We start from the raw sequence: 16,328 nt of genomic DNA on the forward strand, positions 1-16,328 counted from the left end.
GCCTGCCTGGATGTGCTGATAGCACATCTGCAATTTATAGAGTTAAGTTAAGTCTGAATTCTCATCATGGGAGTACTGAATCTGCTGTAAAGGCAGTGTAAGATTATTTTTTTTAGAAGAACAGATGAACATTTACCTCTTTTCTTATTCTTCTTGAAAAATCAGCATTTTTCTATATGATGGATCATAAGTTGCTCCAGTTGAGAGTTAAAAATATTGGATTTGATGGCTTAGTACTGAATTTGTTTAAACCTTTCTTGGAGAATCATACGCCAAGAATAATGGTCAACCAGTTTGTGACTTCGTCATCTCCAGGAACAACAGGGTCCCTCAGGGTCGCTAACATCGCCTTAGTTGTGTAATATCTATATAAGTCCTGTATTAGATATTCCAGTGTAGTGTGATGGTTTCTCATACTATTATGCAGATAAAACATTTTGACCTGCTGGCTCTGTTGCTCTCCTTCCTGCATGTCTGCGAAAAATAAATTCCTGGATAGGCCACAATGACCTTAAGATTAATTTGGACCAAACAGAGGTACTCATGTCAGGCAATAATTTGTCGGCATATTATTCTATGCTCTGGCCCGACAATTAGGGCTCGCGGCCTGAACTCCCGATGCAGATAAGGAGTTTGGAAATAAAAAGTGTTGGCGGACTTAAGCTGGACTCACAAATCTCCCAAAAACTAATTTTCTGAACCAGTTGCCTCTGGAGTTAAGGCAGACTTATTCTCTTTTGTCCTTTATGAAGAAACTTAAAACTTTCCTGTTTTCTAGGTAAATGTCCTTCTTCTTCACAGATTTCAATACCGCCATGAAACCCTCAAGTGAACAATGCGTATTAATTTCTTCTAACATAACACGGTAGTGAGTGCCTCAGTGACCAGAATGTATACTTAACTTAGATATTGTGTTGATGGAGTAAAAGAGAGGATAGTGAAACACCAGAGTGAACGTAAATGCCAGATGCACGCTTCATTTAAACATTAACAGAAGAAGTTAAGCGGGCTAAAAGAGTAGTGCAGTCATCGGGAGCACCCAGCTGTGTGACAAACATGGTGGCAGTCTGGTGGGTGGTAAATCAGAGCACTCAGAAGAACAGGGTCAGATGTATTATATATGGGGGCATACTTATACAGCGCTAGCCACTCTAGCGGGTAGCAACGGGGTGCTGAACAGCAGATGACAGACCATTGATAAGATTCAAGATCAACTACAATGAGACAGGTAATATGCACTTTCTTATAGTAGTGCCTTTTATAGAGACAGCCATTAGATAAATGGGGTAACCCAACAATAGTCCTTGGACCTGGGTATATAATGTAGCAAACGAAACAATGGTCCTGAACCAATACTTAGTGATCAAAAGGGTAATTAAAAAACGTTACTGATACTCTCTAGTAGAAGCCGCTTTTGAGTCAGCTCACAATAACAAGTAACCAATACATAAACAAAATACAAAGTGCACCAACCCAGTCATCTTCAGAGCAATTTCTTAAAAAATGGGCATGTATTTTGCTTTACATATATATACAAACTACATAGTAAAAAGCATCACATATTTAAGAGGAATCAAGGAAAAATGAAGAGAGGGTTGCTCCAGAGGGAGCGTGAAGGAGTATGGTGCTCAAGTGAAAGGAGGTATAGAACAGGGAGGACTTCCCAAAAGAATAAAGGGCATACATTTACATAATTCAACACAAGCCTGGTAATGGATAACCAGTCACCAGGAACCTGGCCTGATACAATACTCCATGTATTCTATTTTTACATATAATTTACAAAAGTTAGAGAAATAAATCTCTTTTAACAATGGGGCACAGAGGACGGAGGTCCAGGTTTCCAAAACGGGGTGGGGGTTTGATGTCAACGTTTCGACCCGACTTGAGGGCAGAAGAGGGAAATTTACACCTCAGCCATGCGGGTCTTCCTCAGGACAGGGAGCCAGAAAGGGAAGGGGCAACCCTAAAGAATAAAGGGCACATTATTCCAAAGCGTCTCAGCATATATGATATGTTTGTATATTAATAATAAAGGCCCTTATTACCCACCTCACAATGTCATGGGTGACGCCCAGTTATTGAAACTATATTAAGGGCGAGAGAGAACAAGGTGATGCACATGAGGGAGAGTGATCAGACTTAACCCTCCAAAGGAATCTAATTCCTCCTATATATAGAAAAAACACACGCTCACCCGCCTTATGAGTGCGGCATGGTGCCCAAGAGATGGGAGAAGGAACTCTGAAAACAAGGATACAATGCCATAATTCCATCTATGAAAAAATTACACCTATGAAAAAATTGTGGTGAGTCAATTAGCCCATGTCGCATAGAATAAGGAACTTACCTGCATAATTAGTGCAGTGGTAATTTACAAAAAAAGGAACAACCTGAAAGCAAGGAGAGAGTGCCATCATTCTCTGTGGGGCGGCTGCCTACAGGATGAATAGAGCCAACAGAATTCGGGAATATGCAGGACTTGCCCGCATTAGATGCGTGGTTGCGATCCGAGGGAAGAATAAATCTAAGAGGGCGGCGAGTCGGAGTTTCTCGACCTGCACGATCTGGAAGGGAAATTAACCTGGTTTCAGGGTCAGTTAAATGACTTGATATAGGGTGACATAAAATGCGGCTCTGATTGACTCTGGGAAGTTTGGTTATGCCTTGTTCTTTTTCCTTATGGAAGATTGACGTTGCTTTTGTATCCATTTTTTTCTCTGTTGTTTCAGTCATACAGTCTTATTTGTCCTATTCCCCTTCTCCTGTCTTATCAGGGAATTGTTTTAATTTTTTCTTCCTCTGCTGTGCGTCAGCCACAATGTTCTCCCTTGTAAATCACAGCGTCCTCGGACCAGTCTCTGCGATTGTTAGGGGACATTGGCACAGGTTGGTGATAGGGAGGTGTTTGGTGTGGGCAACATAAAGCTGACTGAGCACACATGTTTAATCTGTGTGACTATCCAATGTGGTGTTCTTCTGTAAACAAAATCTCCGAGTAATTAAAGGATGTTAGTAGCAAAACTAGGGAAACTAGCCTGACTTGGAAATTATCCATATAGGAACTTGTGCAGGAAATAGGGCTTCAGTGTGCAAGTGCGGGCTAATAGAATGTTTTTGTTCGATTAAGTATTTATAGGCCCCAACACTTTGTAGGGAGTGCATGCGGGGTTCAGCTACAATCTGAATGTAACTCATAAGAGAGAAATATGAAACTGCCTGTCCCAGACATGGCTTCGAGTGTGGTGACATGCTTCAGGGTGGCTCCACGCGACCTCTCAGTGCCAGCTGGAGCCTCGATCTGAAAACTGCTGTTGGCTGGCTCAGCAACTTCGCACGCGCCTGCTGCCGTTTATAGCGGGGATGGTTACACCGAGGCGGAAGAGCAACAGCCACGCTTACTCTGTAGCCTCGTATGTCTCCTCGCCATCTGCTCGGAAGTGACGCACGACATTATTTATCGGAAGTGAGACGCAAAACTGTCACACACAGCTGCAGAACGAGTGACTCAAGACGAATTACTGTCAACTTAGCTGCTATGATCTTCAGTAGTTTTCTAGTTGTAATACCTTTTCCAGTACTTAAGAGAAAGAGCCATGTTAGTGTCTCCACCTGCTGAGGTGGCCAAGCTGCATTGCTCCTATAAGCTCACACTTGCCAACGCCATTGGAGTTGGTTGTTCGCGCTAGACTCACTTTCAATATCATTTATCAATGCAGACGGTACAATAGGTTAACTGCTCTACCACCATTATCTATACAACTTGTTAATATATTCTGTACTTTATAGTTCATAGTAAAAATAATGGGCTAAGCAGCTGCTATTTTTATGTTTATTATAGTAGCTGCTGAGGCATGTACCGGTTGTCAAAGTCCCTTCACCTGAGTTATAGGCCAATGTCGCACTCAAGGGCTTATAACAACGGAGAGGGACTTCAACATCGGGCACACTCTGAGGCAGAAAGGCTATAAGGCTATTATAACATTCAACCCACTGAGGGTACAGTGTTCTAAATGAAACAGGGAGAAACAGAAACACAAGCATTGAAATGTAAAAGATTATACCAGGTATTACTGGCCCTCTGTCACCCTCTTGTACTCAATGACTCTCTAATGTTTCAGTGTTCTTATAAAGCTTCTAGTTACATACTTCCACCACAGGATCAATGGCCAATAACATGCTGCTCTTGTTGCTTACATCATTTGGCCCCAATAGCTATAGCTATTAGTGGTATTTGTAAGATCAACTTTTGTTTCCAGTTGTTCTTTATGTTGCATTGTGCATGTTTATCTGTCTTGTCATTCCAGGTACGTACTGCTGCACCATGTGATGGGGGAGCTGGAGGGCAAGAAGGGGTCCTGGGGGTACGTGGAAGGAGGCATGGGCGGAGTGTCGCGGGCAATAGCCAACGCCGCAGCTGCACACGGAGCAGAGATTTTCACAGACAAGGTTTACATCTACTTTCTTTGGGATGAGAGAGGCTGTAGCTATTTGGAACGCAATGATCTGCTAACATTTTGATAACTTTCTTTCAATATTGTAGTAAGCCCGTTCGTTTTTTTCAAAGTGTTATAAACAGTCATCCGCAAATCTCATGCAACAGGTTTATGCTTGAAATTTTTTTAATATTTATGTGAACAAACATTGCTCTTCCTTTTTTTAACCCAAACTGTTACATTCATTTTCGGTTTAAATGTGTTTCACAAACAGTGCCTTATGTTCAACTAATTTCAATAATTATATATCACTGTGAAAAGTTTATTGATGCACACCCTGACAATGTGCACTTTTTAATGAGCTTTTAGGTATGTCTCATTTTTTACTTGTGCAAAGGTCTTGTAGGTCTACACTAAGATAGCTCATCCACTGTGTGTTGAGAGATATATTATTATCATACTGTGGGTTTGGAGCGTGGCCATTGATTACCATTGGTGGGATTCCTTGTCTTTCTCATTTACTTGCTTCCTATTTGTTAGTAGCGTGGGCTTCCCTTCTTCTTCTTGTGTTTATCCCACCCCTGGAGCATGAATATGGTGCTATTTTCTTTTACTGCTCACATTTTTCAGGGGCTACTTTATTCTTTTTTGTTTAAGCACTCTACAGCAGTGCATGTGTTTTTCCGCTGTCTCCTTCATGTGCTTCCCTACCACCCCTCCACCTTGCTCAGTGTTCCTCTCTCTCTCTCACCTGTGTGCCTCTTCCCTACTCCCCACCATTGTTCTTTCTCACCTGTGCTCTTTCTCCCAGCCACATCCAGGTTGCTCTTTCCAGTGGCAGCTGGCACAGGTAAGAACGGTAGGGTGGCACTGGTTTGGAGTCGGGTAAGACGACATACGATGGGAAAATGAAATAAAAATAAATAAATAAAACCACATACTTGCGCTCGCCGCATTGCTGAGTCGGTAAGTGGTTTTATTTTTGTGTATGCCCTGCTAACCAGGGCACTGGTACATGAGCTTAGATCTGATGGCCTCTTTAGTCTTCGCTTAGACACAGATGATCAGTAAAACATAGTTCAGATACTATAGGGTTGAATCTAATTATCACAGTTACAATAAAGAAGTAATTGTCTCGCCAGGCGTGTGTATTTTTATAGATACAGCACTTTAATAATGTCTTGATAGAGGAATACATGTATAGCAAAAAATATGCAAAATAATGACAAACAATAAAATATAATGTTGAGTGGCGTAGAGTGGAGTGGCATACAGTGGAGTGGGGTAGAGTGGCGTAGAGTGGAATAGGACAGAATGGAATAGTGTAGAGTGGAGTGGTGTACATTGGAGTTGCATGGAGCGGAGTGTTGTACATTAGAATGCCGTAAAGTGGAGTGACAGAGTAGAATAACATAGAGTGGAGTGGTGTAGAGTGGCATAGAGCCAAGTGGTGTGGAGTGGAATAGCGTAGAGTTAATGACATAGAGTGCCATAGTGTAGAGTGAAGTGGCGTATAGTGGAGTGGCGTAAGTTTGAGTGGCATAGAGTGGAGTGGCATAAACTGAAATGGCATACAGTAGAGTGGCACACAGTTGAATAGCGTACAGTGGAGTAGCATGTCGTAGAGTAGTGTAGAGTGGCGTAGATTAGGGGGGACGCATGGGGAGGGAGTCGTGCAGGTGGGGGTTTAATTTTAAATACATTAAAAAAAAATTAACTTACCTTCGCGGCCTGCTCTGGTCTGGTCTCGCGTCGTCCCGCACCCTCTCCTCCACACAGGAAGCAGCCAAGCAGGCAGCCTCCCTCCCCTCCCCTAAGCCAATCACAATGTTGCAATGGCAGCGTTGTGATTGGCTGGGACGCCAACCGCACAGGCGTCTATGGGGAGGTCGTTTTCTCCATGCAGGATGCATGCAGCCTACATTCAGAAAACAGAGAGTGTGCCTGACTGGTTTGGTCGGCCCTGCGGCCGACCAAACCAGTGTAGGGGTATAGAGTGTTATACAGTGTGGAATAGTGGTACAGAATGCAGTAGAGTCTTGTAGAGTGGAGTTGCATAGAATGGGGAAGAGTGTGGTAAAGTGGAGCGGTATAGAATGTAGTGTCATACAATGGTATTGAGAGGGGTAAAATGTCATGTAGTGGAGAAGAGTGGAGTGGAATCCAGTGGATTGGCATAGCGCGTAGTAGAGAGGACAGGCATAGCTTTCAGTGAAGTAAAGCTTTTTGGAGTGGTGTGTCGCACAGTGGAGTGGACTGGAATGTTGTAGAGTGTTGGAAAGTGGAGCAGAGTGGAGTGCTGCAGCGTGAAGTACAGTGTTGTACAGTAGAGTGGCGTAGAGAACAGTGCAGTACAGTATGGTAAAGTGCATTGGCACAGACTGTAGTAGAGTTGAGTGGCATAGAGTAGCGTATAGTGGAGTGGCGTAGAGTGCAGTAGTGGAATACAGTGGAGTAGAGTGGATTAATGTCTCAGAGTAGAGTATAGTAAAGTGGAGTGGAGTGGAGTGGAGTGGAGTGGGATAGAGGGAGTTGCATAGAGTGCCATAAACTGGAGTAAATGGTCGGTCAGTCGCATAGAGTAAAGTAGAGTGCTGGCGACTCACATTGACAGGAGTACATCCTTGTATAGTGGAGTTCTATAGAGTGGACTATAGTGTGGCAGAGTGGAGGGGTGTAGACTGTGGTTGAGCAGAGTACAGTGTAGTTGAGCAGAGTACAGTGGAGAGGAGTGGCGTACAGTGGAGCGGTGTGGAGTGTAGTAGCATAGAGGGGAGTGGAATAGCATAGAGCGGAGTGGTGTACATTGGAATAGCATACAGTGATATGGCATACAGTGGAATAGTGTAAAGTGAAGTAGCATAGAGTGTAGTTGCGTACAGTGGAATGGCATATACTGGAGTAACGTAGAGTGGAGTGGGGTATAGAGGAGTGTTGTAGACTTGAGTGACGCTCAGTGAAGGGGGGTAGAGTGGAGTTGTATACTGTGGAACAGCAAAGAGTGGGGAGGCATAGAATGTAGTGGTGTACAGTGGAGTGGAATAGCATACAGTGGTGTGGTGTAGACTGGAGTGGCATAAAGTGGAGGGTGGTAGTGTGTAGTGGCGTAGAGTTTAGCGGTGTACTTTTAATACCGTACAGTAGAGTGTAGTGGCGTACAGTGGAGTGAGGTACAGTGTAGTGGTGTATAATGGAGTGGCGTAGACTGGAGTGGCATGGAGAGCTGTAGAGTGAAACAGCGCACAGTGGAGTGGTGTATAGTGGAGTTGCATAGAGTGGAGTAGAGTGGAATAGCATACACTAGAGTAGCGTAGAGTAGAGTAGTGTACAGCAGAGTGGCATAGAGTGGAGTGACATAGAGTAGATTGGTGTACAGTGGAGTGGTGTAAATATGAGTGGCGTAGAGTTGTGTGCCATATACTGGAATGGCATACAGTGGATTGGTGTACAGTGGAGTGGTGAAGAGTGGTATACCATACAGTGGAGTGGTATACAGTGGCGAAGAGTGAAACAGCGTAAAGTCTATGATGTAGATTGGAGTTGAGTAGAGTGGAGTTGCACGAAGTTGACTGGAGTACAGAAGAGTGATGTAAACTGGAGTGGTGTACAGTAGAATGGCATAGACTGGAGCGTAGTGGAGTGGGATAGCATAGACTGGAGTGGCGTAGAGTGGAGTAGCATGTCATAGAGTAGAGTGGAGTGCTGTACAGTCAAATATTGTAGAGTGGAGTGGTGCACAGCAGAGAGGCATACAGTAGAGTCTAGGAGAGTGTTGTATAGTGTAATGTCATAGAGTGCAGTGTTGTAGAGTGGAGTGGTGTAGCGTACAGAGGAGTAAAGTGTCAGAGAGTGGAGTGGCGTGTTGTACAGTAGAGTGATGTGAAGTGCAGTAGAGTGGAGGAGAATAGCATAGAGTCAAGTAAACCATCATAAATTGGAGTAGTGTCTTGTACAGTACAGTGGAATGGTGTGGTGTGTTGTAGATTGTTGGAAAGTGTCATAGAGTAGAGTAGAGAGTTGTACAGTGAAGTGTAGGGGCATAGTATGGAGTAGAGGGTTGTACAGTATAATGTAGGGGCGTGGAGTGGCATACAGTGTGGTATAGTGACACAGGGTGTTCTAGAGTCTTGTAGAGTGGAGTTGCGTAGAGTAGAGTGTGGTAGAGTGGAGCGGTGTAGAATGGAGTGTTGTACGGTGGCATAGAGTGGGGTAAAGTGTTGTGCAGTGGAGTTCAGTCAAGTGGTATAGCATAGAGTGGAGTAACGTATTGTAGAGTAGAGTGGCGTGGAGTGAAGTAGAGTGTATTGGTATAGCATACAGTGGAGTAAAGTTTTGTAGAGTGTAGTCGTGTGTTATACAGTGGAGTGGACTGTCATGCTGTAGATCGTTAAAAAGTGTTGTAGAGTGGAGTACCACTGAGTTGATTACAGTGTTGAACAGTGGAGAGACTTGGAGTAGAATAGAGCATGGTACAGTATGGTAGAGTAGAGGTGCATGGACTGTTATAGAGTTGACTGGCACAGGTCAGCATACAGTGGAGTGGCGTAGAGTGCAGTAATAGAGTACAGTGGAGTAGCGTCTCTTAGAGTAGAGTATAGAAAAGTCAGATGAAGCGGCCTAGAGAGAGTTGTATAGAGTGTCAAAAACTAGAGTAAAGGGTCGTACAGTGGCATAGGGTGAAGTAGAGTTCTGTACATTCGCATTGGCAGGAGTACCTTGTTGCACAGTGGAGTGCTATAGAGTGGAGTATAGTATAGTGTAGTACAATGGAGGGACGTAGAGTGGAGTACAGTGCGGTTGAGCAGAGTACAGTAGAGTGCCGTTAAGTGGCATACACTGGAGTAGCATACAGTGGAGTGGCGTGGAGTGAAGTAGCGTAAATTGGAGTAGCATACAATGAAGTGATGTACAGTGGAATAGCGTACAGTGTAGTGGCATACAGTGGCATAGAGTGAAGTAGAGTTCTGTGCACTTGTATTGACAGGATTACATTGTTGCACAGGAGAGTGCTATAGAGTGGAGTATAGTGTATTACAACGGAGGGACAGAGAGTGGAGTACAGTGCCGTTGAGCGAAGTACAGTGGAGTGCCGTGAAGTAGCATACACTGGAATAGCATACAGTTGAGTGGCGTAAAGTGAAGTAGCGTAGAGTGGAGTGGCATACAATGAAGTGGTGTACAGTGGAATAGCATACAATGTAGTGTCATGTCGTGACATAAAGTGGAATAACGTGAAGTGGAGAGGCATAGAGTGTAGTTGCATACAGTGGAATAGCAGTGAGTGGAGTGGAGTGGCATAGAGTGGAGTGAGATAGGGAGGAGTGGTGTGGACTGGAATGGCGTTCAGTGGAGTAGCGCAGACTGAAGTGTTGTACAATGGAATAGCATACACTTGAATGGTTTAGACTGGAGTGGTGTAGAGTGGAGTGTGGCACAGTGTAGTGGTGTACATAGGAATAGCGTACAGTGGAGTGGTGTAGAGTTGAATAGGGTACAATAGAGTGGTGTAGAGTGTAGTGGCATAGAGTGGAGTGAGGTATAGTATAGTGCCATACAGTGGAATGGCATAGAGTGGAATAGCTTGCAGTGGAGTGGTGTAGTGGAGTGGCATAGAGTGAAATAGAGTGACGTGTGGTAGAGTGGAGTGGCATAGAGTGGAATAGAGTGAAGTGTGGTAGAGTGGAGTGGCATAGAGTGGAATAGCATACAGTGGAGTGGCATAGAGTGGAATAGCGTACAGAAGAGTGGCATAGATTGGGGTGAAGCACTGTGTAATGGCATGCAGTGGAATAGTGTAGAGTGGAGTGGCGTTCAGGGGAGTGGCATAGAGTGGGACAGCATAGAGTGGAATGGAGCGGAGTGGGGTGGCGTAGATTGGATTAGGGTCGAGAGGAGTGGCGTACAGTGGATTAGCATAGAGTGAAATGGGGTATAGTTGAGTAAAGTAGAGCAGAGTGGTGTAGGGAGGAATAGCGCACAGTACAGTGGTGTAGACTGGAGTGACAAACAGTGGAGAGGTGTAGAGTGGAGTGTGGTACTTTAAACAGACGTAGCATGAAAGTGAGTGAACAAATGTAGATGTAATGTGGCAAGAATATAAATTATGAGGGTGTGAATGGTATTTTTTGGGGGTTAGGTGTAAATAGTTTAAGTAGTGTTTAATTTATAATTCTCACAATACTTATGTATTATGCTGCTGTAACTTTGCAGTGTACTGCGGCACTTGCAGATGACAAGACAGTATATAATTGGCTCATGTCTGTTTTTACAAAACATAAAAGGCAGCCATGTGGTTTTTAGCTGACTTTGGCTGTGTTTTGAGTTAGGACATTAGATATAGGTAAGTTGTAGGTTATATTATTGTTTCCTACCTATGACCATTTCATTAAAACGGTTTAAGGTTGTGAAATGTATTGATATTTTTCTCTATGTTTTTAAACACTTTACAGAGAACTGAGCTTGTTCCTAGAAATTACCTCTTTAGTTACAGAAAAACGAATAAAAATATATAAAATAAATGAAAAACACGCTGTAGTACACTATATTAGAGAAATATAGTACAACGCATTCATAATTTTTTAACAAGTTACATTTTTTTTCAATTTTCTTAAGTAGCGTGGTAATTTGTAGGTATTACCGCAGTACTCCGTTGACTTTTTTTGTTGAGAAATATGTAAATAAAAAAATGTAGTACACGAAATTTGTGAAATAAAGTGTAGTATAGTGTAGAAATATATATAAACTTATAAATAATTGTTCCTACCTATTACCACTTTAATGAAAGTGGTAATAGGTAGAGAAAAAACTTAAATCTGATATTTACCTATATCTAAGGCCATAAGAATTGCCAGAAGGCTGGTGGCCAATGCCAGACCTATTGGCTTTGCCAGTGTGTGTTGTGATCCGGTGTAAATTTGTTAAGTAGTTTTGTACAAATTAAAGTTCGGCATTTATAGATATCTGGACCGCTGGGCTTGCAGGACTCCCATGGGCATGCAAACAAAATAATATAAAGCGTTCTTTTCCCCAACTGCCACCTTGCTTCCTTGGGTTAACGTGGCTGCAAACTGACTCGGTCCCCCTGTCCTGAATATAAAAAATAAAGAAGGCTGAGTAGGGGTACCCTGTCTCCCTGGACCTTATTGCGGAGGTTCCAGAGAGACTCCACTGGGATCACATTTTTGGGGTGCTAGGATCCTCTTGGACTTCCACAGGAGTCAGTACTGGCTCCTAGAATCGCGTGGGACTCATGCAGGATCACAAAGCAACTCAAGAAAAATGGGGAGGTTGGTGTCCATTGGGGTGGCGGAGATTGGTTGCCCATGACGGGGAGGGGTTGGACGTAGGTCCTGGCCAGATGCCAAGCTTTGTGGCCAACCCCATACAGGGGACGGCCTTTGGTGGTGGGAGATGAGCATAGTTAGCAGTAGCGGATCGTGGAGGGAGTTCGGTGGGGCAGTGAGGCGGGGCGGGGAAATGTAAACACCGGAATATGGATGAACGGAGGTAAGTACACATTTAAATTAATAAAACAAATTCCTTTGCGCGCGCTGCATCGCATTTTGCGATGCAGCGCGCGCAACGAAATTCGTTTTATTAATTTAAATGTGTCCTTACCTCCGTTCATCCATATTCCGGTGTTTATATTTCCCTACCCTTCCCCTCCCCCGCCCCGCCCCACTGCCTCACCAAACTCCTTCACGAGCCGCTACTGATAGTTAGGTTTGGTAATTAAATCTTACTTGAGGTTTGAAAAGAAACCCCTAGAAATCGACTGATAAAAACGAAAGTTAAAGTGACGTCATAGGTGAAAATGTTAGTTAAAACTTAATATGTTAAACTAAAAAAAAACTGAAACCCACAAGTTATAGTTAAATCAAATAAAAGTACCTTGAGCCCCCTCCATACACTGCTTATGACCTCACATATTACTACTCTAATGACTTCTTCTATGACATCATTGATAATATCACTAATAACTAATAACAAATGAAATTACATCATTAATGACATCACTGTGCAGGGCACCAGGTATAGTTACTTGAGTTATCTATAATTAATTTTAGTGTTTTTGTTTAACCTGACTATAAGTTTTCAGTGAACATACATACAATCAGATTCAAACATTTTAAGCAGGCAACATTGCTTTGCTAAGAAAGGTAGTGGGACAAATTAATGTGTGGTATAAATGTGTGGCAAGATTTAGTGTCTGTATGTTTTTTCTGTGTCGCCTCCAGGGTACAATTAGCAGCTCTGATGGTGGGGCATAAGGGAGGAAGGCAGAACAAATACAACCGGGGCATGGGTTCCATCTGGCTCCCCTCTCCAAATGCCACTGACTTAGGAGGTGGAAAACACTGATGCTTTACAACTGAGGCGCGCAGCGCCGCGTTTCAAAATGCTGTATTCCTATAAATAATGTTATGCAAACGGCAACGAGGGCCTCATGTGGTCACTATGATAATTTCAGTTGTGTTCTGCGCTAGATAAGTGACACAATTTCTTCAGTTTTCCTGTCTGTCCTTAATGCAGAATGTACAGTATAACGGAGGTTGGATTTGATTTCTTACAGCATACTCCCTACAGACCTGTTTGTTGGGTTGTGAAAACATAACGCCGTTGAGTCAAAATAATTGTTAACATTCAGCTCATTAACACCAATATATCCAGGTTAACCTTCTGCAATACGCACGCCACTTTTATTTGCCGACACAACTTTTTGTTTGGAAGAAAGTTATTTCTGCTGAGAGCTGAAAATGCTACTAACGCAAGCTTACAAAAAATGCTGTGGCTAATGCGGCAAATGAAAAGCTCTTATTGCGGAATGCTACAGTATGCGGTAATTACTTATGACCATTCCTTTGGCACGGAGTAAAGATATGTTTTTGAAGTTAGAAACATCAAAGGCCCAGTTTGCATCCGATTTTAAGATAAGGGGGTAGACGTACATCATGTTTAAGTGGGTATTTCATTCATTGTGTAAGATACAGTGACAAATAAAGTGATACAAATATAATGACCCTGATTTAAAAACTTCACTTTGTAGTAAGTTTTATAATCGTACATCAGTAGTACCAAACTTACTACCAACTGCTATTCACAATCAGCACCTTTGTAGTAATTTACACTTTTTCAGTAACTTATACTTTTGTAATAACGCCCTCCCGCCATTATTTTATAGGAGAGTGTGTTGCTGTACCATTTGTTGGACCACCATAGTGCTGGACTTCCTACAAAAGTGTAAGTTGCTATAGAAGTGCAGTTTGTCAATACCGAAAAGTAGTAAACTTATTCAAAAGTGTAAACTTACTCAAAAGTGTAAGTTACCTTTGTCAATTTGGCATGAGCAATTTGTACATGTGCAGAATTCAAAATTAATGTTTGGAAGTTAGTTACATAATCAAAATGTCTGAATACTTTTTTTAAGTTGTACGAAGGATAATCAAATGGCGCCTTCACCTCCTGCACCACGCCCAAACAATGCATATATATGACATTGCGTCCCATGAGAGGTCTTACTAAGAGATCATTTTATCAAAATACACAACTCTTTGGGGAGGTCTTATCATAACCTTAATTTCGGAGGTTCCCTGCAAGGGTGTTCTATGCCAGTGGCGTAACGAAAGTTGAGAGGGCCCCCCGGCCATGCACAACGAGGGGCCCCCGTTCCGAATTTAATCCGGAGATATTGGGCCTAAGCACTGTGCTGAGGTGGACCCCTGCAGCTCGGGGCCCCCTATACCGCGGGGGCTGCGGGGACCTGTGTTACGCCCCTGTTCTATGCTCGAGTGAAATAAGGACCTGGGCAAGATTTGGGCCTGTAAAAGTCACCTCTATATAGTCCCATTTTTCCTTTGGATCAAAGTGACGCTCAACGTTGGTGAGATCTGAGTTGATGATAGACTACCTGGTCAGATTAAGACTTTGAATTATAAAAATTTGAATTGTAATAGAAAAAACGAGTTTGCTTTATGAAAGTTTGGGAAAAATGAAATGAGAATTTTAAATAAGCACTAGCTAAGGGTTTTGTAGTGGTGAATAAAGTGTATTGCAATGGTTTTAATTAACTAAGCAAATAAATAAAACTTTAAAAAACAATACTTGCAAACATCTCTGATCCAATAGATGACCTTATTTTATTTTGGACTTCGGGATTCATTGGCACCTTATTTTCATTTTGGTACATAAGTCATAAATAGGGTGTTTGATTGAGTTAGACTTATTCTAGTCGTGTTTCGCAGGGCAGGTGTATTTTGGAAATTGAGGCCCTCCATGTGTAAATAAACCTGCTACTCTGTCTCCTTCAATCAGTCAATCAGGGAATTGTGAAGCGCGCTACTCACCCGTAAGGGTCTCAAAGCGCTGGGGGTGCAGCTCCGAGTCAGCTGAAGAGCCAGGTCTTGAGGCTCTTCCTGAAGGTGTGCAGGGTGGGGGAGCATCTGATGTTGACCGGGAGCTCATTCCAGGCCTTTGACGTGACGTGGGAGATGGCACTTAATCTTGCTCTGGATCTGCAGATGCGCTGGGTTTTTTCTAGGACAAGGTCAGAGGAGCGGAGGTTTCTCTTGGGTACGTGGAAGGAGACTCTTTCGTTAAGGTATTTGAGTCCGGTGTTGTGGAGGGATTTGTAGGTGTGGGTGAGTAGCTTGAAAGTTACTCTCTTCTTGACGGGGAGCCAGTGGATGTCTCATAGGTGTTGGGTGATGGGATCATGTCGTGGGATACCGAGGACGAGTCTGGCCGCAGTGTTCTGAATGGTCTGGAGTTTGCATAGCAGGAAGTTGTTGATTCCGGCGTAGAGGGCGTATCCGTAGTCCAGTCTGCTAGTTATTAGTGCGTGGGTGATGGATTTTCTGGATTCGGGGGGATCCATTTAAAGGTCTTGCGAAGGGTGTTGAAGCAAGTGGAGGCGACGGCGTTGATCTGGCAGGTCATGGTGAGGGAGGAGTCTCCTACCTCCCATACATTGCAACCAAATGGGTAATCAGGCCTATTTCCCGAAGGTCCATTATAAGTTACAAGATAAATAAGTGTGGTCTCACGCTGGAAGTCAGGATGCTGTATAATAAGTTTCAGTCTGGACAACCATATATCCCTTTGCAATTAACTGGGGTGCATAGATCTCTAGGGCAAACTGTACGCAGTTGTCTTCCCCAAATGTGTCACTCTTTTCATCTTTCCTTGGACATTCTCTGAGCTGGTTTCGGTAACATCCTGGGCCGGCCCCCTCTAAAGAAATTGAGGGTTTGCATTAAGTAAGATTGGTGTGATGGTAGTGATTTGTGGGTCTCTTAGCAGTGGGAGTGCCCACAAGTCGTTGGCGTTGTGTGCCGCAGTGCAAGTACTTGTGCTTTATGGCTCTTTAGCTGGTGGGGGCTGGGCTCTTCATCATCCTTCTTGCTTGCCAGTTGCTAGGCCTCATGAAACTTAGGGGGCATATGTAGAAAGAAATGTCAGAGCCCGGAGATGCGCCAAATTTGGCAGCCCGCGCTTCGACATTTCCAAAACGCAGGGATGCGCCATAGTTATAACACAACCGTAAACCCCTGTGTTTTCCTTAGTGCTGGTGCTAAAATTAGCTGCCTAGCACCAACGTTGGCACCAATGCACCACAGTGCAAGGGTCCCCGCATTGCAGGGAATTATTGTTTATGTGCAGGAAGGTGTCCCTTCCTGCACATAAAGAATCCATAATGGCGATTTGTTATTTCGATGTGTGCTAAATTCTGCAGCACACATAAAAGTAGCAAATCATCATCATTTAACGATTGTTTATGTGCAGGAAGGGACACCTTTCTGCACATAAACAATCATTAATGGCATTTTGCTCTTTCTATGTGTGCTGCAGAATGCAGCTGACATAGAAAAAGCAAAAACGAGGAGAAATAAAAGT

General features: G+C 43.4%; 1 protein-coding gene across 1 annotated transcript in view; it reads left to right on the forward strand.

Moving 5' to 3' along the window:
- PYROXD2 (pyridine nucleotide-disulphide oxidoreductase domain 2) overlaps positions 1-16,328 on the forward strand; it is a 332,144-nt gene that overhangs the window by 174,978 nt on the left and 140,838 nt on the right. Inside the window, exon 9 of the mRNA XM_085606329.1 lies at positions 4,308-4,449. Within this exon, the coding sequence (XP_085462455.1) occupies positions 4,308-4,449 (142 nt within the window). The remainder of the gene's footprint in view (positions 1-4,307; positions 4,450-16,328) is intronic.

Source organism: Triturus cristatus, chromosome 1_2 (genome assembly GCF_964204655.1).
Source record: "Triturus cristatus chromosome 1_2, aTriCri1.1, whole genome shotgun sequence".
In the NCBI taxonomy this organism is placed as follows: Eukaryota; Metazoa; Chordata; class Amphibia; order Caudata; family Salamandridae; genus Triturus; species Triturus cristatus.